Source organism: Dromiciops gliroides, chromosome 4 (assembly GCF_019393635.1).
Source record: "Dromiciops gliroides isolate mDroGli1 chromosome 4, mDroGli1.pri, whole genome shotgun sequence".
In the NCBI taxonomy this organism is placed as follows: Eukaryota; Metazoa; Chordata; class Mammalia; order Microbiotheria; family Microbiotheriidae; genus Dromiciops; species Dromiciops gliroides.
Genome location: NC_057864.1, coordinates 464841305 through 464868177, shown reverse-complemented (window position 1 = coordinate 464868177; position 26873 = coordinate 464841305). Strand labels below are relative to the sequence as shown.

Genomic DNA, 26873 nt, shown 5'->3' with positions numbered 1-26873 from the left:
GGAAGAAGAGAAAGGAAAGAAGAGGATCACAGATTTAGATTTAGTCAGGCCTTTAGCAGTCATTGAGTTAAATCCCCTTACTTTACAGATGAGAACACAGGCCCACAGGGGTGATGTGACACCAGTAGGTCTTCTGATTCCCAATTCAGGCTCTTTCCAAGTCTGGAGGGGGTCTGGGGTGTGGGGAAGGAGAACTTCAGTGATGCTGGCAAAAAGAAACAAGGGAAGCCATCGTTCAACCTATCTCCCCTCAACTCTCCTGACTCTAAGGAAAGAATAAAGCCCAGTGATATTAATCGACAACATGAAGTTGTGCCCAGTTAAAAAAAATTTCAGGTGTTCCATAGCATCGTTCAAATGCTGGTTGAATGCTTACTATGTGCAAGGCACAGTACTGGGAGCTATGGTAAATCCAAAAAAGTCCCAGATTGTATCTTTCAGCATAGCGTAGACTTCATGAGAGTAAATTATTACCAGCCATCAAAGAAATGAAATGAAACACCCTAGAAAATGCTTTTCTTTCAAACAACAACAACAACAAAACATTGTATTTTAAAGAATAACAATGTGTCATCATTTGGGAACACTTCAATTGGAAGGCCACTGCAAAAAGATGAGCTAAAAATTGAAATGCACTGAAAACACTGCTGCAAAAGTCTCCATTCAGAGGTCTGCTGGAGCCTGCACCATGATTCCTGCGGACATTTTACTCTGTCCAGTCTTTATACTTCACATCAAAACTTGAGCAATGAGTACCAGATGAGGGGTTGGTGCAGCAAGTTACCGTGATCAAAAGAATACTGTGCTGAGTGGATCACACTTTAAAAGGGGTGGCAGTGGTGAGGGAGGCAATGGAATAGGGAAGGAATAGCTTTTGATTTTAAACAGATTAAATCCATACAGATTTTCATCCTAGGGAACTTTTACTGGGGGGGGGAGTGGTTGAGGGGAGCAAAACTGAGTCATCTGGATAAAATTCCCTAAGAAAAAAGGGAAATTTTATCCCCCACACAGCCACTCTTACCATCCCCAGCTTGAGACTACTCCAAAACAGCCCAAGATCAAAACTTCTAGACCGGAAAAGTTACAGGAATCTATCTTTGGTGTCTATGCCGGTGTTTCAGGGAGAGGCAGAGGCAAACTGCTTTCTCCTTTCGGGCCTCAGTTTCTTATGTAATAGAAGGGAGTTGAACTAAGAAACTTTAAGTTCCTCTCCATCTCTCTGATCCTATCCTATCCCAAAAGAGGGAAGGGGAAACACTAACATCTCATTTTCAGTGTTTTTTTCTAAACTTGTTAAACTGTTGCAGTACATATAAAAATTTACAGCAAATTTGGTCTAAGAGGGAGCACCAAAAAAATTCGTGTTTGCTTTTAATCACAGATGCCACAGAACTTAAAGTTTCCATTACATGGTTTTGCTGTGGGATCAGAGAATTTAAACAACTTCCAATGACTGTACTTCTTGCTAGTCATAAAAGAGTGCCCATGTCTGATGTTTCACTGAGGGCTGGGGGCACTGGCAGAGTCTCGAGCTCACTGCAAGGTCCCTTAACCCCAGTTTGGGTAGTGCTGTCTCCCTTTTGAAATTAATCTGTAGAGTTCATATCTATGTGCTGCCACCTCCGGTTTGCTCTTTCAGGATGGGGAGGGGGAGGGGTTGTTGTTTCTTTTATCTTTGTATCTCAATCTCTAGAGCCTGCAATTCTTGAGGGAACCTTTCCTGATCCTTCCCCCTTCCAAGTGCTGGTGTCCCCTCCCTCCCAAGCTACCTTGTATTTATTTTCTCAATATATACATGCCTCCTCTGATAGAATGTAAGCTCCTTGAGAAAAGGAACTGGGGGGGGGGCGCATTTTGGTCTTTCTATTTCCAGCAGGTAGAACACAAAAGGTGCTTAATAAATGCTTATTTGCTGAGTGATGAAGGTTTATAAAATACACGCTTGAACAGAAAAGCACAAATTTCCCCCCTTTATTTTATTATGAAATCATACTCTTTTCCAAAGGAATTCTAGATGCACATACTTCAGTACTGTCCCTTGAAAATTTCTTTAAGAAAAAGAAATCAAGGGGGTAGCTAGGTGGTGCATTGGATAAAGCACCAGCCCTCGATTGAGGCGGACCTGAGTTCAAATCCAGCCTCAGACACTTGACACTTACTAGCTGTGTGACCCTGGGCAAGTCACTTAACCCTCATTGCCCTGCCACCAAAAAAAAAAAAAAGAAAGAAAGAAAGAAAGAAAATAAAGAAATCAAGAATCCAGTGACAAAAGACCTTGAATTTGAGAATACTTGGTGTCTCTCTCTGTCCTCAGTACCAAGTGGGATAAAACCTTATCTTCTCTTTGCTTTTATTCTTCTACAGCTGTTCCTTACTTAGTCATTTATTTTCCATGGAACACTTTTAAAAAAGTCAAAATGCTGGACTTCCTGCTATTTACTTTGTGGGACACTAGGAAAATGAATAGGAAAAAAGCACATGTCAAACTCCTTAAAAGAAAGGTAGCAGACATATGCTTCTGAAAACCACATTTCTAAGTCTGTAAACAAAAGGTGAGAGATGAAACTGACTGACCCTCTAGATTCAGAGGATGACACATCTGGAACTGAGAACTGTGTCTTTGGATTATCCTCCCTGCTTTCCTTCCCATGATCAGTTGATTATGGGGCAACACCACTGTACAAATCAAAGTAGCTTGGGTTTCAGCAATCCCACTTTTAGGTCTTTTGCCCAAAGAAATCATGGAAGGGGGAAAGGGACCCACATGTACAAAAATATTTATAGCTGCTCTTTACGTGGTAGCAAGGAATTGGAAGTTGAGGGGGTGCCCATCAATTGGGGAATGGCTGGACAAGTTGTGGTATATGAATACAATGGAATACTATTGTGCTGTAAGAAATGATGAGCAGGAAGAGTTCAGAGAAACCTGGAGGGTCTTACGTGAGCTGATGATGAGTGAGATGAGCAGAACCAGAAGAACATTGTACACAGTATCATCAACATTGAGTGTTGACCTACTGTGATGGACTATATTCTTCTCACCAATGCAATGGTACAGAAGAGTTCCAGGGGACTCATGATGGAAGAGGATCTCCAAATCCAAGAAAAAAAAAGAAAGAAAGAACTGTGGAGTATAGATGCTGATTGAACCATATTATTTCTTTTGTTTTGGGTGCTGTTGTTTTTTTTTTCTATTTTGAGGTTTTGCATCACTGCTCTGATTCTTTCTCTTGTAACAGGATTAATGCAGAAATAGGATTAATGTTATTATGTGTATATATATGTGTGTGTATATATATATCTATATGTATATGTATAGATATATATAGATATAACCTATATCAGATTACCTGCTGTCTAGGGGAGGGGGGAGGGAGTGGAGGGAGGGAGGGAGAAAAATCTGAAAGTGTAAAGCATGTATAAACAAAAGTTGAGAACTATCTTTACATGTAACGGAAAAAATAAAATATCTCAAAAAAAAAAAAGTAGCTTGGGTTTTTCTCAGCTGGGATTTCTATTTGTTCATTTAAATATCCTCGAAGGCATTAAGTGAAACCACATTGCTGCATACCATATATGTAATCAGAGAGTTCAGTTAAAGCCCTGTTACAATAATATAAAAATACTAAAAACAAGGTGATTGCTAGAAAAAACTCCTTATCTCCATAAAGAGGAAAGAATGGATCAACTGGAGAGTAGATACTACAGAAGTTACCAGATTTTCAAACTGCCAAACTTTATCAGGTTTTCTCCTAACGTAGGAGTATATAGTTCTCTGTATTCACACAGCTAACTCACCTAAACTAACTCCCTAAAATGCCTCAGTTCTGAGGCAACCAATTGTTGAGGGGTTCAATTTTTGGTTGCTATATAGAAAAGAAAAGCTATGAACTTAGGGTGGAAAAAGTACTTGAAAGAAAAAGTACTCATAAATGTGATCTAAGACAAAGCTTCTTAAAATGTGGATCTTGACCCCATATGGGGGTCACATAACTGAATTTAAGGGTCACAAAAAATTTGGCAACAGTCAAAAGTTATGTATACCTCCTTTATATACCTGGGTCACATAAAAATTTATCAGGTGAAAAGGGGTTACCAATGGAAAATGTTTAAGAAGCCCTCATCTAGGAAAATGTTTTTGAAACAACAATAAGTTGTTTAACTTATTCTTCCCTGCCAAAGAGAGACAGACAGACAGACATAGACATGTATAGGTGACTTACTGAGTTTCAAACAGATGAACCTTCAATTTTTAAGGTCTGAAACTCACTTTTTACCCAAGAAAGGATCTCAATACATTGCCTTTTGCATTCATTTGTCCATTCATCATAGTAATCATATAGACATTTAAAAACTAGTTCCACTTCCTCCATCTACACAAACAGTAAAATATAAGGTAGAAACAGAACAACGAGGTCTGGGAAAGTTGGAAAGCTTGCCAATAAGAAACTAAATCAATTCATGACTGATTTGTGCAACTGGCATCCTTAAACATGCATAAAGATAAAATTAATTAAGTCCAGGGCATTAAAACACTCTTAAAATCAGCCAGGTGAACAGATGAGAAATCAGGAGGTAAGGAAGGGAAGAGAGAGAGCTACAGAGCAGGGCAACAAATCTCCTTTTCCTGCTTATCCCCTCCCCCCACCCCCACCAACCAGCCATCATGGGCAGAAAAGGAGAGGGTGGAAGATTGTCCAATTCTGAATCTGCTCTTTTAAACAGAACTGTGTAGAAAGATCTAGATAAACCTCTGAAATACCTTGTTCATGAGTCTTGGCTGTCCCCTACTCCTCTGGGTTCCTAAGCCCCAAAGGGGCTAGTTGAGTGGTTTAGGACAAAGGAGCAGCAAATCCCAGGGTTTGAAGGGTCACTGACTGAGAGCCAGAAAGGGCCTTAGAAGCCACTAAGTTCAAATCCCTTTTCATAAATGAGGAAACCGAGGTATAGAGAAATTAAACGACTTGCCCAGAATCACGTCCCTACTACCTGAAGAGAAATCTGAACCCAAGCACTCTATAACCACCACACCAACAGTGTCCAACTCAAACAGAGATGGGGGCTCATCTGTACCTAAGGGTTCCTGGGAATACACTGACTTCGTTTTAAAATAAGCTACGTTTTTTGGTATTTTTACTTACTTTTGTTAAACATTTCCCAATTTAATTTTCATCTCCTTCGGGCTCCACTAGGGAGCGTTGCTGCGGTGCGCATGACCTTTCTGCCTTACAGCATCTCTCAGTGTGGCTTTCTGTCCAAAACCCTAGATTACTAAGCCTGCCTTCTCAAACTCATCTATACATAAGATGGGGGAAGAGATAAAACAGTGCCAATGTCAATCCATGACCCAGTCCCCAAACCTCCTTTTTGTCCCCACTTTGGCTTAGCTATTCCGACCATTATCAGACTGCAAATCAGTAGCAGCGAGCAGCTTTCTGAGACAAATCCAGACCTAAGCAGCCCATTGGAGGATGTGTGGTGAACCCAAAATGGCTTGATATCTGAGCAAACCTTTCACACAGAAATCCACGGCCCATCCTGTTCAAGCAAAAGAGAAGATTCCCCTCCGCTATAGATGCTTGCCAATTCGCTGTGCTGCAATACGGAGGAAACACAACCCTGCAATCTACCAAACTGACCAAATCTAACTGACGAGTGCAAGCAGAATAATGTAATCATCTTTGCACCCACTAGATCACAAGGAGAGGCAGCTGTATAGAGGAAGGCGCATGCTACTCAGAGTCAGTAAGGGTTTTAGTTGGAATCCCTCCGCCCACTTACTAGATAGACCCTGAGCCAGTCCTATAGCTTCTAGCAATCGACTTCCTCCGTTGTAATATGGGATGATGATAATAATATCTAATGGGGAATGTGCCTAATGGCAGCGTGACTGTGAGGCTGCAAGGATGTATACAGTGCTTAGCCAATCTTGCAACCTGAATGAAAAAGCTGCTACAACCTGTACCCCTTTCTTCCAGGAAGGCCATTTTGTTTTCACTTTAGGGGCCTAAACAGCCTGTGGACAGATTAGAAGATAAAAAAGGAAAAAAGATCTGCGGTTGTTAATGATATCCCGGAGCTTGAAGAAACTGAGATCTCCTATGATCACTTGTTCTCTTGGTTGTTTCATTCCTACATGTCTTAATCTCCAACGAGAGTCTAAACTCTTGAGGAGCATTCCTTCTTTTGTAGTACCCCTCCCCCCATGCCCCATGGTTGGGGGGAGGAGGTTTCAATAATGGGCAAAGAATAAGGCCCTCAAATGCCTACTGAATGAACAATACATTTGGAAATTTCTCATGGTATTGGTTATTTGTTTTTTGTAGCATTTTTTTTCACCACCACCTTCCAATGGCTTTGTGATTGTGTAATTTGATAAATTCCAAAGGCTCAAGTTGTGGTAACCAACTATTATGATTTATTTACAAGGTATGTGGGGGTGTGATTAAGCAAGGAGAAAGCAGAAACAAAAAAATCTGAGGCAAATATCTGAAAGGGGTAAGCTCCTGGAGGAAAAAAGACCTTTTGCTTAAGTCTTTTAAAACTACACTGGGCATAGTTTTGAAAAACCCAGCCTCCCATGACACCCATCTCCATCCTAGGCTTTCTGGGAAAAGGGCTAAACACCCTAATTATCGAAACGTTTTATCCCATGCTATTTTTCATTCTCTCTGAAGTGAGCATTTATGTTCTCTAAAGTCTTGTTCTTCCCACCACAGAATACACTGAGTGCATGTAATGCATTTCCTATATACTTTTGTCTCGATTATCCTTACAATGCCCCATTTTACTTTTAAAATGTTTTACTGATACAATTTGTATACCACAATCACTTGCCTATATATTCCTTTACATAGCCCTCTCATTAAAAAATGACATAGAACAGTTTTGAAAAACTTTCCAGTGAGGAGTAGCTGAATAAAATTATGGTATATGAATGTAACTGTGCCATAAAAGCGACTGAAAAGGATAGTTTCAGATAAATATGGGAAGACATATATGAACTGATTCAGAGTGAAGTGAGCAGAACCAGGAGGACAATTTATGCAATAGCAATAACATTGTATTGAAAAACAGATCCCCACCTCCTGCCAAAGAGGTGATGGACTACAGATATAGAATAAGAAATTTTCCAACATGGCCGGTATGTAGATCTGTTTTATGTGACCATGCTAACTTTATTTTTTCCTTTTGGGGCAGGAAGGGGGAGGGAGGGAGGGAGAATTAGGAGAGAGAAGGATCCTATGAATAATAGCAAAGCCAAAAAAAAGTGTGTCAATGAAGCATCTTTTAAAAGGTACAGAAAAGGATGTGGCTCAGAGACAAACACAAGCAGGATAGTTTGGGGAACTAATATGCTGAATTTAGTATATACTTTAAAAAACAAAAGATATAAAACATGTTGTACATAAGGAAATTTATGGGTCCATATATAATGTTCTTTTTCTGTCCTTTACATACAGAAATGTTCATGTTTGTTCACATTTGTCAAGTTACAATAATAAAAAATATTTTAAACTTGTCCAACACATTGACCAGGAAGGAATGAGAGTCATAATATTCCATACCCACGGTCAACCTCTGCCGAGAGGAAGGAAACACATTCCAATATCACTTCTGTGGAACCAACATTAGTCACTGCATTTGATCTGACTTTTGTTGTTACCTTCGTTTAAATAACCGTGTATGTTGTTCTCCTGGTTCTCATTCCTTTGCACTACAGCAATTTCTCTGAATTGTGCATATTCACAATCTCTTAATATGTAATAATGTTCCATTACGTTCAGGTAACACAACATGGCCATTTCCCATGATTTGTTTCCAGTTTTTTGTTGCTACAAAAAGTACTGCTGCGAATATTTTAGAATACGTGCAAACATATTTCCTTGACTGATCTCTGAAAGACATATGCTCAGATCAATGGTTTAGACAGGCTATTCATTTTTCTCACGCAGTCCTCAACTAACTCAATTGACAGATTCGAATTCCCATTGGAAGAGTATCTTTTTTGGAGGAGGAAGAGAGGAAAGAAAGAAAGAAAATGAAGAGTCCCAAAGACACTCTTACGGGATGATAGAAAACTTTACCTTTTCATATGGGTCATGTGCATTTCAGGAAAGAGGAAACTTTAAAACTTTTCTTTGAGGTCTCATATATTATAAAAACAGGTCTTTAGAACAGGTCCTAGGCAGATCTTCCACACTCCAAAGGACTTCGAAGATGCAAGTTCATTCTAAGGAGGACCTAAGCATCTAGTTTTTTTCGGGGGCCTCCAGGGTCATTCCAGATAACAGATAAAACAAAACAGTTTTTTAAAGCTTTTAGGGTAGCCATAGAAATGACCTAGTCTTCCCTGGGTGTACGAGTCAGAGCAGGGATGGCCTGCACAAAGGCCAGACATCACTAAGGCTGCTACAGACCAGAGCTGAGGACAGGCAGTTCTCAAGATGGGCAGGAACTAAACACACTTCCAAAGAGGAAAGCGCTCAACCTAAGGAGGGAAATCAGTCTCTTTAACCTAAAACAGGAATGCCTGAAGCCCAATTCTAAGCATCCAATGACCATTAAAGCTTAGCCCTATGACTCTCAGATGGAACATCAGTTATTACCTTCTTTGCCACAGAGTGGGATGAAAGAGACTCCGCAACTATTCCTGACCTCGATTAATATACTAAATACCCCCAAAATCCATTATCTTTTACCTATCTGTGAAGATATAAGACATAAAAATGACCCAAAACCTGCTTATTAATTTAAGAAATGTTGCCTGTTTGAAAGGAGTGCTTTCAAACAAATCTGTTATCATGACATAATTGCCCTGGTAAACTTAAGCCATAAGGTATGATTGTCTCAATTAAAATTTCCATTCAGCTCCATAATATCAGTGTATGTTAAAAAAACAAACAAAGGGGCAGCTAGGTGGCGCAGTGGATAGAGCACCGGCCTTGGAGTCAGGAGTACCTGGGTTCAAATCCGGCCTCAGACACTTAACACTTACTAGCTGTGTGACCCTGGGCAAGTCACTTGACCCCAATTGCCTCACTAAAAAAAAAAACAAAAACAAAAACAAACAAACAAACAAACAAAACAAAATTACTTTTTTAGCCCCACTAAAACAAGCATGAACAGGTTGAACTTTCTTGGGAGCAGCTAAGACCCTGTAATCTTTTTATGTATTATTTTCTTATAGCACTTATTGGGGTGCAGGGCTGAACAGAAATGCACACAACACATGAGGCTCATCCCTGAAGTTGCTTACTATGGAAAAGGCAAATGAATAGGGGAAAAAAGATATACCACATAGCATTTTCGTTTCCCTACAGAATATTTCCATTTTCTCTAGAGAAATGCCAACCAGTAAATAATTAGAACCATAATCCTCTGTTATTCCACTGGGAAGAAAGATGTGAAGGGATTTAAGGGAAACTAGTTATTACTTTCCTGATGCTAAACTAATGGAAACTTAGAAAAATTAGTAATCTGGAACTTTTGTTTCCTTTGAGTATGAAATGCTACTTTTAAAGTCAGTGGAAAAGTATGTGCTAGCAGATCGCCCATTTAGGGCACTGGAGAGGGGTTCTGAATTTTTTTTCACCACTGTGTCAATTAAATGAATATTAATTATATTGTATGTCATGTCACCCAGACCTCTAATTTCAGAAACTACATCATGCTATAATGTCATCAGAAAACTCTCTGTACTGTTTCTACTTGCATATTACCATCAGTAAAATGAATAGCTAGTTTGAGGAACATTCCATTTCCCATCTCCAGGCATTCCCACAAGCTGACCCCCATTCCTAGAATGTACTTGCTCATCTTTCTTCAAAGATCAGTTTAGGTTCTCCCTATTCCTGAATCAAAGCTTAGCCCTATGACTCTCAGATGGAACATCAGTTATTATTATTATTTTTTGCCACAGAATGGGATGAGCCTCCCCAACTATTCCCCAGCTAGATGAATATACTAAATACCCCCAAATCCAACGGTACCTGACTTCTCCCTCCTGGGAAGGGTTCTTGGTCACTTACAAAGTCTCAAACCCATTGCTCTTCCTAACTTTGCTACATCTGCCCAGAGCCCTACAAACTTTCCAGGTACCCAGCTTATCGCCACATCAGAGTCATCCCTTGGCTATGGCACCACCCTCATCCAACAGATATAGTCAAGTAGGGGCAGCTAGGTGGTGCAGTGGATAAAGCACCGACCATGGATTCAGGAGGACCTGAGTTCAAATCCAGCCTCAGACGTTTGACACTAGCTGTGTGACCCTGGGCAAGTCACTACTTAACCCTCATTGTCCTCATTCCCCTGGGGGAGAAAAGTCTCCACCACAGTCAAGTGCTTGGTCTTTTTGACTGTGGGCACTATCCCTCTTTCCTCTGCTTCCTCTCCACTCACAAAGCCATAATTTAGGAACTCAGACTCTCTTCCCTCGACTAATACAATAGCCTGACTGGCCCCCCTGCCTTAAGTTTCTCCACTCTCTAATCTCTTCTCCCCCAGCTGCCAAAGTGATATTCCTACTACCTATGTCTGACCATACCACTCCTCTGCTTGAAAAGCTAACTCCATTTTTGGCAATAGAAAACCCAGCTGGCTCCTGAGACGAGCCTTCAGGTCTGAGACCAAACTAGATGCCTTTGCCCTAGAGGGAACCTGGAACTCTTAGATGCCTTGGAATGTGCACGAGCAGCCTGATTTCAGCGCAAAGAGCTTACATTTCTGGACAACTTCCCTTCGTGCACCATAGTCCTACTTGCTGCCCTTCACTCATGACAGGCCTTCTAACTGTGCCTTGGCAGAGGTCACTCTCCCCCCCCATCCCCCAAATGCATCCTCTCTTCACTTCTGCCTCTGTTAAATCTTAGCTTCCTTCAAAATTCATCTTCTAGATAACGAGGTCTTTTCAGAGCTCCCTACCCCCAGGAGAAGTTAACTTCTGTTTATTTTGTATGAATGTTAAGTGCAATATACAGGTATACAGAGACAATGGGTGGCTCGTGGTGTTTCTCTGACGGAATATAATGCTGGACTGGTTTTTGTCTTTGTAGCTCCAGGGCCCTACACAGAGCCTGACACATAGTAGGTGCTTAATAAATGGCTGCTGATTCCAGCATTCTCAATCTAGGATAGTGAAATACAATTTGGAGAATACCCAAAGCATCATGAATTGTTTCCACAGAAGAGATGAACTGTATTGAGTGAGCCATTGTTATGAATATGGGGTGCAGTCTGTGGCCACAGAGCTTTTCTCTGTAGCAAGTTAACTGGCCCAGATAGAAAGATCTTTCAACTACTGGTGTCCTTAGTACTTTCAGTAAGCATTTACCAGAAATGTTTGTTGAATGAATTTGTGCTCTAATCAAATGAGCCCAGGTCCATGGAAATACACAACATTCATTTTCTAAGTATGTAAGCTAACTAACTTTCCTCCCTATCTCTGTTCCATTCTTTATTGGTGAAAATTCCCAGCAATAGGTCTTAATCTTTTTTTTTTTTTTTTTAGTGAGGCAATTGGGGTTAAGTGACTTGCCCAGGGTCACACAGCTAGTAAGTGTTAAGTGTCTGAGGCTGGATTTGAACTCAGCTCCTCCTGACTTCAGGGCTGGTGCTCTATCCACTGTGCCACCTGGCTGCCCCTAGGTCTTAATCTTTTAAAGGTTTTTTCTTTAAGAGTATTTTTTGGGAGGAAAAAGAATATTTTTGGCACTGGAGAACAGGATTTCAAATGCCAGCAAACCTATGAGCTAACCAATGAGAGCACAGGTTTTGTTTTTTTTTTTTTAAATGCTAGGCAACATGAAAATTGGCCACTGGAACATAAAACATCCTTTTAGTAAACAACTTAATAAACCTGACTTTTCCCCCTTAAAGGATCATGAAAAATAACCAATAACCAACACAAATATCCCAGTACTTTTTATCAGTCATGCATGCTTTTAATTTGCACATATTAATGACTAGTGTGCCACAGTGGGAAGAATAATGGGCCTGGGGTCAGAACACCTGGATCTTCTCAGAGTCCAGTACCATCTTGCAAGCTTCCTGGTTGTGTAAGCCCAGGCATGTTGCATCTGGACAGCCAGCCGAACAAGGCTTACACACTACTGGCCTCACTTGGCTGTTGTGAACAAAACGTTTGGCCAAACCAAAAAGTGCCAGAAAAATGTGTTTAATTACATAGGAAGTATGTAAAGTAATCCAGAATGTAGCTTAAAGCCCCAAATGTACCTTATTTAATTGCTGTGCTGTAAGAAAGGATGAATACAGAGAAGCACAGAAAACCATAAATGAGCCAAGGCAACCTGAAGTGAGTAGAACCAAAAAACCAATAGATGCTGACCACCACATAGATGGAGAGAACAACAAAAGAAGCCAAACCGAAAGTTGTGCGATTAGTGGCCAAGCTTGGCCCCAAAGGAGATACACTTTAGGTCATCTCCCCACTCTTTGTGGAGGTGGGGGGGGGGGCTACAGGTGTGGAACATTGTAGAGAGTCAGACATAATTATGTCGGATAGTTTTGCTAACCGATTTTCTTCATCTGGGTTAGGGCTGGGAGGATACAATGGGAAATGTAAGTGAGGTGAAAACAAAAGGTATCAATAAAAATGCATTTTTTCAAAAAGAATAATTTAGTCAATTAGTGCAGAGTAATGAGGGGTGGCATCAGTTTCATGGGTATATCTCCAGTGTCCACCACAATGCCTAGCGAAAGAAGATGTTGAATTGAAGAGGGGAGGTGCCTTCCTAAGCTCATGTTTACAAAATGTATTTATTCAATTGTGTTATATACTTCCAAGCTCAGATTGGTACCTCACCCACTCTAACGGAACAAAGATTTATTCAAGACATTCAAAACCACTTCATAAGGGAGACCTTTACACTGCCCCCCTCAATCTAATCAAGTTTTTAGGCAAATTACTCCTATGTAAGACATGTGCTTGGTACTGACCCACTCCCTAAGTGACCCTCAATACTTCTATCCAATTCTCCTGCCCACCTCATTAACCGAGTTTCTTAGAAGAAAAGGTCAATGTTCAATGAGTCACAATTGACTAGATTTTATTAGGCACTAAAATGAAACATCTGGCCCCAAACTTTTCATTTTATTTAATAAGTGCCTGATCCAAATAAACATTTAAATCCAGGCGACCCATTCTCCAGGACTTTTCCCATCTCCAGAGTAATTCAATAGACAGTAAAGTGTCAGTGCCACCCTGTTTTTCATTTCCAGGGAATTTCATTCTCCAACTACCAGCTCAAGACCTGAATCTAAGGCTTGGTCCACTGGTCAAAACCAGCACTCCCGACAAGCTCGAGGAGCCTTCATGAGAGAGATATCTCTCACACACAAAACAACAACAACTACTACCTAAGGGCTGGAGGGCTTCTCCGGGCAAGCATCCCACACGGTGAAAAAGGCCACTCATTCATCTGATGCTCCTCAGGACATGCCAGGAGTGGGGACAGGTCTAAAGAAGGCTTCCCAGTCATGGTGGGCGCCTCTTCTCCAAAATCCCTTCCTAACCTTTTGTCACAGAGCCTTTTTACAAGGCACCCATCACCACGGCGTCTAAATCACTGATGCAAGTCCTGGAAGCTCCTTCCAGTGAAGGAGAGGAAGAAACCTCCTAGTCCTGGCATTCTGGGTAGGGGGCCAATCCCCCTCCCCCACAACAGACTGTCTATCAGCAAGAAGTCAATAGGCTGAGGGAAAGGAAGGGGCCCCTCCAGCAACATCTGGCTGGCCTGGGCTCAGTCCTTTAGAGTGGAAAAGGCTGATTTCCCCCATGGAGCCCAAGAAGCTTCTTCTCGTCACGGATATCTTGGGGAAGGGGGGAGAAGGCATGTTGGGCCACTCCATAGATTGCAATCTGAAAGCAACCAGCCCTAGTTCAGGGCTGTAAACATGGTGGGGCAGAAAAGGCAGAGAAAGGGAGCGAGGCGAACCCCGGAGAATCCTCCCCGGACGCCGCCTCACCTCGAGCCACAAACCAAGGGCGCTAGGAGGGGGTTTGGGGCATTCTCGGCCAAGCCAGACCCACTTTGGGAATCCACACGAACGCGGAGCCGGGGGCGGGGCGCGGATGTCAAACTTTTTGCCGCCTGCTTCTCGAGGAGCCCCGGGAACCCCGGACTCCTCAGCCCCGGGCGAAGCGGGCGGCGCGGCGGGGACAGACGGGAGGCGAGTGGCGAGAGGAGAGGAGGAGAGGGGGCATGCCAGGGGGCAAGAGGCGAGGGAGAGGCCGGCCGGGCTCCGGGGGGTGCGCCCCCAGACGCGCCTGGCCGGCCAGCCGGCGGGGCCGGGGGCTCACCTTCCGGTGCTTCTCCTTGTAGGGCAGCGCCAGCCACGGCATGTCCCGCACGAACTCCTGCCACTGCTGCTGGTCCTGGTCCGAGGACACGAACACGATCTCGAGGCGGCGCCGCGGCTCCGGCTCGGGCTCCGGCTCCGCCGCGGCGGCCCCGGCGGGGGCTGCGGCGCCCGCGCCCCCGCTCCCCGGCCCCGGGCCCGGCGCGTCCCCCCGCAGGCGGCTGTAGAAGGCGGCCAGGCTGGCGCTGAGCTGCGCGCAGGGGGCGCTCAGGCTGCAGCCGAAGTAGAGCCCGAGCAGGGAGACCCCGCGGGCGCCCAGCGAGTGCACGTCCACCTCCTCGCCGCCGCCGGCCACCAGCTTCTCGCCCAGCAGCTCCACCAGGAAGCCCGACATCGCGCTCGCTCCGGCTGCCGGCCCGGCCGCGTCCCGAGGTGCCGACACACAGAGCAGCGGGCAGCCGGGCGCGCAGGCGGCAAACGCGGACTGGAGAGCGGCGCCGTCCGCCCGCCCCCTCCCCGCCCCCACGCCGCCGCCGCCGCCGCCGCCGCCGCCCCACTGCCCCGCCAGGGCCGCCAGGGGGCTCCACCGTGCCACGGCGGCGCCCGCTGCCCAGGGGGCTGCCCGGCCCCAAGGTCAGGGAGGCGCGCGCGGCGGCCCGACGTTCCGGTGGGTCCCAGAGGGGCAGCCCCAAGGGGGCGGTGCGCACGGAAATGGACCCGCGGTACAAATGCCCCCTCGTCTGTGAGTCTGGGGACCCCCGATCCAGAGCAGAAAGGGCCCCAGAGGCCACCCGGGCCAACCCCCTTCCTTCACACACAATCGATCCGAGACTGGGTCACAAAGGTCTAAGTGGGACGGGGAGTCACCAAGAAGCCGAGGTCAAATCTGGCCCGGCCACTTCCTCGTTGTGTGACCCTGGACAAGTCTGTTAGACGGCCTTTGTCTCGGTTTCCTCATCTGTAAAATGGGAATCGTCGTGAGCATCACCCTGGAAACGACTGCAAAGAGCTTAGCTGGCACCAGGCACGCAGCTCCACAAATGTGAGCTGATGCGAAGTGGCCGAGATGAGATCCAGCCCATGTTCTCTGTGGGATCCCTGTGCTCTAGAACCTTCACATAGCTCTAGATTTAGAGGCTGGAAGAGACCTGGAGGCCACCTAGTCCAACCCTCATTTCAGATGATGGGACTGCCGGTCTGCCTTGTACTCTCCCCGCATAATGTCCTCACCACTCCCCAAATTCCCAGTTCTCTATCACTCTTTCCCGAGATATAGGCATTGGGCACCTTCCCCACTCATCCTCCGTCCCCACAAAAATCCCTCCTGCCTTCCTATCATTCGCCATCCTCAGTCCCTTCCTCCACACCCTCGCCATCCTTCAAAGCCAAGCTCCGATGTCATCCATGCCCAAGGCATTAGGCACTAGAAGGAGAAGAAACATTGGCGGTAATCTGGCTAGGCTTCTTCAGGGCCAGAGAGGTGCAGTGACCACCAGAAATCTCAAACGTGGGTGGCAAAGCCCAGATTCAAATGTGGGTCCTCTGGCTCCAAATCAAGTCCTTTCCACTTCCACCCTGGTCTCCTCCCTGAAGCACAGCTGCAATTCTATTCCATGTGGGTCTCTCCCTCCTTTTACTCCCATCTTACTTCTGATCATCACCATGCCATTCGCACTGTCCATCTGTCCTGGTTCTAAGCCTTTTTTGGAGACAGGAAGCATGTCATATTGCATGTCCTTCACCCACCCATGTCCTCCCTAAGTATTCCTTGGTTCTGCTGAGTGGATCCACCCTTTGCATGGCAGGCCAACTATTGCGGAGCAGGGGAGCCATGTCCTTTGACCAGGGAAGTAGCTCAAGAAAAAGTGGCCATCTCAACAGAGCTTTTGTTCAGACACCACATCATCTTTCATGAATACTAAAATGGTACCCAACACAGGCATGGGGATGGTGAGGGTGGTTTCTACTATCATCTCTGTGATTCAGAATGAATAAAAAGACTCAGATGGTGCCAGGATTTAAAGCAGGAAGGAACCTTAAAGATCATCTGTTCCAACCCCTCGTCTTCCAGAGGAGGAAATCAAGGGCCCCAGTGTCAGAATGACCTGCCCAGTGCTTCAGAAGCAGTTTACCTTTGAACCCAGGTCCTCTGACTCAAAATCCAGTGCTTCTTCCACTACTCTGGGCCAGGAGTATGTGGAGTAAGCCTTGAGGTCAGCATCCAAGATCACAGCTGCAAAATACTGGGCACCCCCAACCTTAGCTTCCTAAATGGGGAGAACCCAGAAGTAGACAGCGGGTAAAAGGCGTTTATTGGACTCTACCACCACCTAGTGGACAGAACCCCAAACAAAGCCCAATATGAAAACAAGACACTAACTTGTGCCAAGCAGAATATTTTGATTTTCTATAGTGGCTTTCCACCAACAATCTTAAAATGCTTTACAGGAGCTAATTTAAGCCTCAGAACATAACCACAGGTTTCTGGCACAGAAGTAAAACTCAGGGCTAAGATTTTCAAATTTTTTAGTGTAGGACAAGGCAGTACATGGATTTTCAGTTCAGTAAAGTGTTACCACATAACTAACCCAGGGAAAGGTTGAAGGGAAAGCCAAGAGCAAAACAGCAAGCTATACAAGTCATATCTCCTTACTTTGCCCCCTAGTACTCCTGTTCATTCTGCATCTGAAAAATCTTTGGATAGAGGGTTGTCAGGAGAAACACTGCTGAAATACACAACACAAATGGGTTTCTGTGTTCATTTTTGGAAGGGTACCAATCAATATGTTAGCCACTGTAGTGACAATATTAACTATCATTGCCTAATTACAAATGGGTTATGTATGTATGCATACATAGATGAAATGCTGCATTTTTTAATTAAATTACTTGGGATGTTCATAAAACATGGCTAAAAGATCCTGAATGTCTCGAAATTTGTGTATATATATGTGTGTATGAACACTGCGGTTTTCTTATAAAAACATATTTATTAAACCTCTACTACCATGTGTTGTGTTAAACACTGACTGAAGCACGTTAAACCCATACCTTTAAACTCTGGAGCTTACAGCTACAAAAATACTGTAAGCATTTACATTACATGTCAGGAAAAGGACAAGTCCATTTAGCTGGAATGGGGAGGAGAAGAGGGCATTCATGGGACTTGCAGGTTCAGGCAAAATAGTGAACTCATGATTATACTACTTCCGTTGGCTAGTGTCAGTGGTGTAATAGGGGCCAGCCTGAAATAAAAGAGTTGTGTGTGTGTGTGTGTGTGTGTGTGTGTGTGTGTGTGTGTGTGTGTGTGTGTGTGTGCTCGAAGCACTTCACTTTTACTACTTTACAGAAAAGTACTTTCCACTGGAGTGTGTCCAAACCAGCATCTGGCACCTGGGAAAGTGAGAGTTTGAACCTACTACACATGAAATAAGAATCAGTGTAAATAAAATTTAGAGAATCACTGGTAAAGCAGATTTTGGTTTGAAGCCAAGTACACCAGCTGCCTTTTAAATTGGTGTGGAAAGGGGAATTTCCAATGGAAATGATTCCAGAATCATAATACTAGTGAGTGCCTATTATAAGAAGTAGCCCAATGAGGCCAGTTTAGCTTCCTAGAATAATAGTTGACATCCCTTAAATTATGGAGACCACTCAATCTTTCTATGTATCAAAAGACCAACTTCAAGAGAATGTCCCTTCTGGTATTTAGCAAGTGATACATATTGGCCACTCAGGTCTATTATTATTGCTCGTATATTTACAACATACACTATGTTAAGCACCATATGGAAGTTAATAATGACATTTATGGAGCACAACAACCTAGTGAGAGTGCAGGTATTATTATTATTCCCACGTTACTGATAAGGAAACATATTCTTTAATTAGGGGTTAAGTGACTTGTTCAGAGTCATGGCAGAAGGGCAGCTCCAACCTGGTTCTTTGAATTCAAGCCTAGGATGCTTTCCACTACCCCAACATTGCTTCCAGTAAACAAGATGGTTTCTTTCACTTGTAGGGCACTCCATTCAAAGGCATATGCATAGCACAAATATTATACATACAGGGGGCAGCTAGGTGGTGCAGTGGATAGAGCACCGGCCCTGGATTCAGGAGGACCTGAGTTCAAATTAGGCCTTAGACACTTGACACTAGCTGTGTGACCCTGGGCAAGTCACTTAACCCTCATTGCCCCGCCCCCAAAAATATTATACATACAATCCACATATACACTCATTCTTTTAAAAATTACAGGTTAGGGGCAGCTAGGTGGTACAGTAGATAGAGCACCGGCCCTGGATTCAGGAGTACCTGAGTTCAAATCCAGCCTCAGACACTTAACACTTACTAGCTGTGTGACCCTGGGCAAGTCACTTAACCCCAATTGCCTCACTTTAAAAAAATTACAGGTTAAATCCTACTACAATGAAAATTTCTATGTCAAAAGAATTCTACACAAATACCACAATAAGCACAGAATGGATATATGACTTGAATTCATACCACAAAAATAATTCAAAGAAAATCATATCAGGTACCTTTCATAGCTATGACTAGGATAAGAGTTTTTAACCAAACAAGGGAGGAGGTAGTCACAAAACAATAAATGGATGATTTCTGTCACATTAAATTGGAAAGCTTTTGAACAAACAAAATAAATGCCACCAAGATTAGAAGTGAAGTTGCTCAGTGGGAAAAATCTTTGCATCAAATATCTCTGATAAAGATCTGAAAATCTAAGATTTATTGGATATTAACACAGACAAGATCAAGTGCTATTTCCCAGTGGATAATTAGGAAAGGATGTGAACAGCTGTCAAAAGAAGAATTACAAACCATTAATAACCAAACAAAATATTGTTCCAAATCATTAATAAATAAGATAAATGAAAATCAAAACAACTCTGAAGTTTCACTGTGTACCCAGTAAATTGCAAAGATACAAAAGATAGAAACAGTAAATGCTAGAAGAGCTGAGGAAAGGAAGGCATTCTTGATGGAACGGTGAATTAGTCTGACCATACTGGAAAACATTTCTGCATACACACATGTATGTGTATATATGTATGTACATATTATATATTATGTATGTATATATATTTTAAGTGACTAAAATGTTCATACCTAGAGATTCCACTGCTAGGTATATATCCCAAGGAAGTAGAATCCAGAAATAGAGATTTCATATATACTAAGATATTAATAGCAGCACTTTTGTAGTAGCAAAGAACTAAAAAAAAAAGATAGCCATTATTTGAAAAATGTCTAAACAAATTATGACCTGAATGTAATGGAATGTTACTGTGCCATAAGAAATGATAAATATAGGGATTTCAGAAAGCCTGGGAAGACTGATATGATGTGACACAGAGTAAAACAGAAGTAGGACAAACAGAATATATAATAACTGCAAGGTAAATGAAAAGGACAAAACAGTGTAATAGAACGGGAGGTAATGAAAATTGCAAAGAATCTTACCCCTAGAAAGAAGATCATGTATCTCATTTCTTTTTAGGGATGGAAGACTATTATTATATATACTGTCAGACTTAGTTGAGAGTGGGTTGGTTTTCCTGAGCAAGTTTTTTTCTCTTTCTTTTAAATTCTTTGTTACAATGAATGGTTCATTGGGTAGGTGAGTAGAAAGGAATATATCAGGAAATGAAGGCAATGTAAAAAAATCAAGGAAAATTTAAAATACATATTTCTAAATCCTAGCAGACTGGGGGGGGTGCAGATTAGAACCCACAATTTAGATTTTAAACAACACACCAGGCAGCTAGGTGGTGCTGTGGAGAGAATGCCAGGCCTGGAATTAGGAAGATTCATCTTCATGAGTTCAAATTCAGCCTCAGACACTCACTAGCTGTGTGATCCTTGGCAAGTCACTTAACCCCGTTTGCCTCAGTTTCCTCAATTGTAAAATGAGCTGGAGGGGGAAGCTAGGTGGTGCAGTGGATAGAGCACTGGCCCTGGATTCAGGAGGACCTGAGTTCAAATCTCAGACACTTTACACTTACTAGCTGTGTGACCCTGGGCAAGTCACTTAACCCCCAATTGCCTCACTAAAAAAACCAAAACAAACAAAAAGACAAAAAAACAAAACAAAAAACTTCATGAGCTAATACGATCCTCTTGGAGGCTTTTCTGATCTGCTAAACACATGGTGAAGAAACAGCTTTTTGACTGGCTGCAGACCCAAAAGTCCAATGCACACAAGGGAGACTGACCAACCATGGCTACTTCTTTTTCCTCCTTGACTGAGGGAAGGCCCACGCAAGCCTCTGTGGGAGGAGCAAACTGAGATTGTAAAATGTCATTTTGAACACAAAATGGGGAGGGGGAAAACCCTGGGAGACACCCCCCCCCAAGTAATGGACATGCCCTGGATAAAGATCAGAGAGGAGACTAAAAAGAATGGTCAGACAAGTAGGACTAGACCCAGGACAGAGCAGGGTCACAGAAACTACCCATGAAGGAAGGTGATTAACTGTACCAACAACTGCAAAAGGCTACAGAAGCATGAAGCTGGAAAATGATGACTGCCTTTGGTAACTTTCGAGAGAGCAGTTTTGGTGGAAGGAAGAAGGCTGACTGTAGAGAATGTAAAAGAATGAGAGAAAAGGAAGTTGAGGCATCTGTTAAAGACGGTCTTCTCAAGGAGTTTAAGCGTAAAAGGGAGAAGTGATATGGGAACTGTAGTTCGTGGGGGTAGAGATGAAGAGAAGGTTGGTTTTGTTTTGTTTTGTTTTGTTTTGTTTTGTTTTGTTTTTTTGGTGAGGTAATTGGGGTCAAGTGACTTGCCCAGGGTCACACAGCTAGTAAGTGTCAAGGGTCCGAGGCCGGATTTGAACTCAGGTCCTCCTGAATCCAGGGCCGGTGCTCTATCCACTGTGCCACCTAGCTGCCCCAAGAGAAGGTTTTTTTGAGGATGGGGGAGCCATGCGCATGTTTCTAGACAGAAGGAAAACAGACAGTAGAAAAGGAGAAATTGAAGAAAAGTGAGAAGGAAAGGATGATGGAAAAGGCAATCTGCCAAAGATGGGATAGAATGGGATCATTTTTTCATGTAGAGGAGTTTGTCTTGGGAAGGAGAAGGGTCACCTCCATATGAGACAGAGCTGAAGGAGGAGATAGTGGTAGAAGGCATCTGGGTTATGTGAGATGAGGAAGAGGGGAGAAGAGGGAGCTCTTGGCAAAGAGCCTCAATTGTCTCATAAAACCTGAGACAAGATTATCAACTGAGAGGGTAGGGAAGAGGAAGCCATGGTAGGGATGAGGAAGGATGAAAAGGTTTGGAAGAGCCCCTGTAGTGAGGTGGACAGCAGATTAACTGGGGAAGTGTAAAAGGACTGTCTTCTACAGTAAGGGCCCAGTGAAAGTTAGGCAACATAAAACTGTAATGGACCAAGTCCGAACATTTTTGTGATTTTGTGATTTTTTTCTCCAGCTGTTTTCAGCAGCATCTGTATAAGAGCAAAGGTAGTAAGTAGATGGTAGGAGGCTGAGGCTTGGCATTCATCATATGAGCAAGGAATTCCAGAAGAATACAGTGTAAAGTTGCACTGGTTTACCAAGAGGTCAAGATGAGGAAGGGAGAAAAGTGTAGCTAATGAAGGGATGATGGCCTGGGAAAGAACTGAGGGGCAGAAGGACTGGAGGTCATGGTGAAGATGAAGAACAGAGTTTGGGGTTGCAAAGCAGAGGGAGAGGTGGAATGACAAGGAATTGTGATCAGATAAGAGAATTCATGAGCACTGAAGTGGTGCATTTGTGAGTGATGGCAAGGTAAAAAATATGACCTTCCTTGTGTGTGGCTCAGGTTGGGGTAGAAGCATAGATGATATGAAATACCTAAGTTTAGGAACTGTGAGGTCAGGTTGTTTGCTTGTCGTATCCAAATGTATGTTGATAGTAGAAGGGCAGGAATTGGGAAGAGAAAGACTGTGAGTCAAGCTCTGAACTGCTTGATGAAAGACAGGGAGTAGCCTGGAGGTGTGCAGATAACAGATATACAACCATCAGTCAACATGTTTTAATTAAGTCCCACTATGGGCAAGGCTTTATTATGGAAAATGCAAATTAAATATCCATATATTGATTAAGGAAAAAGATATGTTCCCAAAACTTTGTTGTCAGAACTTTCATTTCTTGAGGTAAAAAATAACACAAGGTAGCATTCTTGTATAACATGGCCTGCTTCTGACCTACCACACATTGGATTCAGCATCTGGGCACAACAAACTCCCTGGCTCTTTCTGGCTACATGACGACCCAGAGCTGAAAGGCCTTGTCCTTTGGGATGACAGACAATCCAGTGGCTCTTTTGACCTAAGAATGGCAGAAGGGGGGAGTGCCATCTCATTTAAAAGGAGAAATAGCTTCTGATTAGCTCTTTCCCTTTGACTTGCCAAGTGGCATCACGTAATTCTGACCCTTTCAGTAATGAGTACCCAAGGGTGGGCCCTTCTCCATCCCCCACCCTTTGTGGCATCATGGTGACCACACCCAGAGGGCTGCGAACATGGGGAACTCAACTAGGCCAAACTTGGGCCTAGATTGTGGCCATCTTGGAGTTTTTATGCTTTATGTTTCTTTTCCTGAGAAGGTGGTTGAGCACCAGCCTCTATGTGAAGGTATCCAGGCTTGGGGTTAGAGAGGTCCAAAGGTACATCAGGTGGGGCTGCCTAGCAGCCAGGGACCACCTATAAAAGGGGGATTGGAGTTGTGTGGACAGAATGGCAGCGAGAGGGAATGTGGTGACACTCTTCTACAGTCTCACAAACTGCTTCATATCCTGGCGAGGTGTAGGTAACAGTCTCTTTTGAGGGTGTCTGTTAATGTTCAGTAAGTTGTGTCTGACTCTTCATGACTCCATTTGGGCTTTGCAAAGATACTAGAATAGTCTTCCTTTTCTTCTCATTTTACATATAAGGAAGCTGAAGCAAATAGGGTGAAGTGACTTGCCCAGGGTCATACAGCTAGTAAGTGTCTGAGGCCAGATTTGAACTCAGGAAGAAGAGTCTTCCTTTCCTAACTCCAGGTTTGGCACTCTATCCATTTCACCACCTAGTTGCCCTCTCTTGAGGGTATAATAATAGTTATAAGTTAAGTGACTTAATCATGTTTTAAATTATTCTAACAATTCATGCTACGGGTCATTTTTGTCCCTTAGCATTCCTTAGGTGTAGTAAATAAAAACCTGTTTAATACATGATATTATACTTTGAATACCTTTCTCCTCCCAATTTGGTAAAGTCCTGGACAAAAGCCAAATTAAAGTTTTAAATAATTTGGTGGGAGCTTCATGAACCAAAGAGTTGAGAAAATGGAACCTAGCCCCTCTTACTAGGACTGTCTTAGGACTGAACCTGTTTCAGACTACCTACAAAGGGCCACAGATCAGAGGGACCCCTAAGTGGAGAAGGGAGTAGATGAAGTACTCCATTCTGTTGGGCTCAGAAGTGCTTTTTATAATCTTTTTTTTTTTTTTTTTTTGCAGGGCAATGGGGGTTAAGTGACTTTCCCAGAGTCACACAGCTAGTGTCAAGTGTCTGAGGCTGGATTTGAACTCAGGTCCTCCTGATTCCAGGGCCAGTACTTTATCCACTGTACCACTAGCTGCCCCCTCAGAAGTGCTTTTTAAATGTTAGAGCAGGATGTCAGAAAAGGTGAAGTTACAGTGGGCAAATATTTATGTTAGGTGGTTCTAAATACAACCAAAAATATCCAATGTGGCGGAATCTTGGGTTAGAAGGATGGATTGTGATTAAGAGGAGAAGGAAGGAACAGATGCACTCAGTCAGGGAGGGAAAGAGAATTGTCTCTCAGGCAGACTTGATTTGGGACAAAGTTGATTCTAAATACTAGAAGAAACTGATAAATTCCTCTGGTCCCAACAATTCCTAGCCTTTTCTATAAACTTCTTTGTCCCCAGTGGAGCCCCAAATTCAAGACCACCCTTCTAAAATGAATTGCCTCTTATCGCTCCCAAAGAGATAATCGAGTTTATTTTAAGAGCTTTCCTCATGTGTGATTTGAGAAAAGAGAACCAGACTTGTTGAACAGTCTGCATTTGGGCGCTAAAACATGACTAAAGGCAAACCCCTTGGCCTCTTGGAGCTTCGGTTTCATTTGTAAATGATAATTCCTGTACTATGAACCTCACACCCTCATGTTGTGAAGAAAGCATTTTGCAGAATGGATCGCTATATCAATTTAGGTTAGTAATATTATACACGTGAAGAATTGAAGTATCTGCAAAACACAGATGATAATGCTGTGAGGTGGCTGCTAACCTTTGAGCATGACCTATATAAGCATCAGTTATTATTAGGTAAACTTGAATAAGAAGTAGTGGCTATAGCATGCTATGGTTAAATAGATGATAGCTGGATCCCCAAATAATAAATGATCAAAAGAGATGAACAAGTAACTTTCAGAAGAAGCAATAGTCAAATGAAAAATTATTCTAAATCACTACAGACAAAAGAAATGCAAATTAAAACAACTCTGAAAAAAAAAAACTCTGAGCTACCACCTCACACCTATCAGATTGGCTATCATGACAGAAAAGGAAAATGACAAATACTGGAGGGGAAATGGAAAAATAGGGACACTAATGTACTGTTGGTGGAGTTGTGAAGTGGTCCAACTGTTCTGGGGAACAATTTGGAACTATGCCCAAAGGGCTATAAAACCATACATGCCCTTTGACTCAGCAATACCACTACTAGGTCTGTATCCCAAAGAAATCAAAGAAAGAAGATGAGAACCTATATACATGAAAATATTTATAGCAGCCCTTTTTGAGGTAGCAAATAATTAGAAATTAAGGGGATGCCCATCAATTGAAGAATGGCTGAACAAGTTGTGGCATGATTGTGATGCAATACTACTGTGCTATTAGAAATTATGTAGGGGATGGTTTCAGAAAAACTTGGAAAGACTTATATGAACTGATTACAAAGTGAAGTGAGGAGAACCAGGAAAACAATCTACACAGCAATAGCAATATTGTTATGACAATCAACTGTGAAAGATTTAGCGACTCTGATCAATATAATGATCCACAACAAATCCAGAGAGCTCATGATGAAAAATACTATCCACGGGCAGCTAAGTGGCACAGTGGATAAAGTACTGGCCCTGGATTCAGGAGGACCTGAGTTCAAATCTGTCCTCAGACCCTTGACACTTACTACTGTGTGACCCTGGGCAAGTCACTTAACCCCCATTGACCCGCAAAAAAAAAAAAAGAAAAAGAAAAATACTATCCACCTCCAGAGAAGTGATGAACTCTGAGTGCAAATTGAAGCATATTTTTTCACTTTGTTTTTCTTGCCTTTTTCCCCCTTACAACATGGCTAATGTGGAAATATGTTTTGCATGGCTTCATATGTATAAAGGTTATCACATTTCTTGATTTTTCAATGAGTGGGGAAGGGGTGGGAGGAAGGAGAGAATTTGGAACTGAAAAAAAAAAAAGATGATGATTGGGTTCGGAGTCAATATGACCTGGGTTCAAATCCTGACAGACATTTAGTAATTGTATGAGTATAGGCAAGTAATTTAACTACTCTGAGACTCAGTTTCCTTCTCCTCTCCTCTCCTCTGCTCTCCTTTCCTTTCCTGAGACAGTGCCAAGAGAGAAACTGTTTTTCTTCCTGTCCTGGGAGTGACTAAGACTATTGTGAGTTCTAAGTCCCACATGCACTTCCAACCCTATGGGCAGCTCATAAACTGAACCCTGAGGGGGTAGCAGGAGCAGCTGGATGTTGTCTATAAAGTTACTTTTCTAATTTCTTTTTAATTACTTTTAATTTCTTTTGCCAGTTAGACAAACTGTATTACTCTAATTGCTGTTGATCTGTATGTTGTCTCAATTGGAGAGTGGGGTGGGTGTGGGGAGAGCTGCCTCAGGAATAGTATTTTGACATTGGTACAGAGAGATATAGAGGAGTCCTGGAACTCCAATGCACCAGGCTTTCTCTTGGCTGGGGGTTCAATCAATTATTAATCATTTTTATAAACTTCCCAAAAGGCAGTTTCCTAACGATCTTTAGGCTAAAATGAGTCACAGAACATTCTGTCATCTGGGATGAGGCTGGGCTATGGGGCCACAAGACCTTCCTCCATCATCCTTTCCCCATGCAGATTCAAAGCAAGGGCTAGCCAGGACAGAGTTATGGGTGGTGGCTAGGGAATGGGAACTGCCTGGCAAAAGGAGAGAAGGTGTGACTATGTTGACCTAGTTGACCTCCACATTCCAAGGTGGGGGCCAGAGAAAGGAGTGAATACTTTGTCCCTTTTGGCTTTACTTCTCACTACCAGACTGACAAAGGAAGACAGCACTTTTTCACAAGGAATGTTGTGTGCAGGAAGGAGAAAGGACACATCTGGAAAAGAAGGGTACCTAAAAATAAAAGGTATCAATAAAACACTGGCTCCTTTTAAAAGTGTGTTTTCATCTTTGTCCTTGACTAGATTAAATGTTAGATTATTATCTCCCCTCTGCATCTCCAGCCCTGCTAGATTTCAACCCCAAG

General features: G+C 43.0%; 1 protein-coding gene across 1 annotated transcript in view; it reads right to left on the bottom strand.

The window, feature by feature from the left end:
- NXN (nucleoredoxin) overlaps nt 1-14793 on the bottom strand; it is a 172282-nt gene extending 157489 nt beyond the window's left edge. Inside the window, exon 1 of the mRNA XM_043999727.1 lies at nt 14324-14793. Within this exon, the coding sequence (XP_043855662.1) occupies nt 14324-14716 (393 nt within the window). The 5' untranslated portion in view covers nt 14717-14793. The remainder of the gene's footprint in view (nt 1-14323) is intronic.
- Between the last annotated feature and the right edge of the window lie 12080 nt (nt 14794-26873).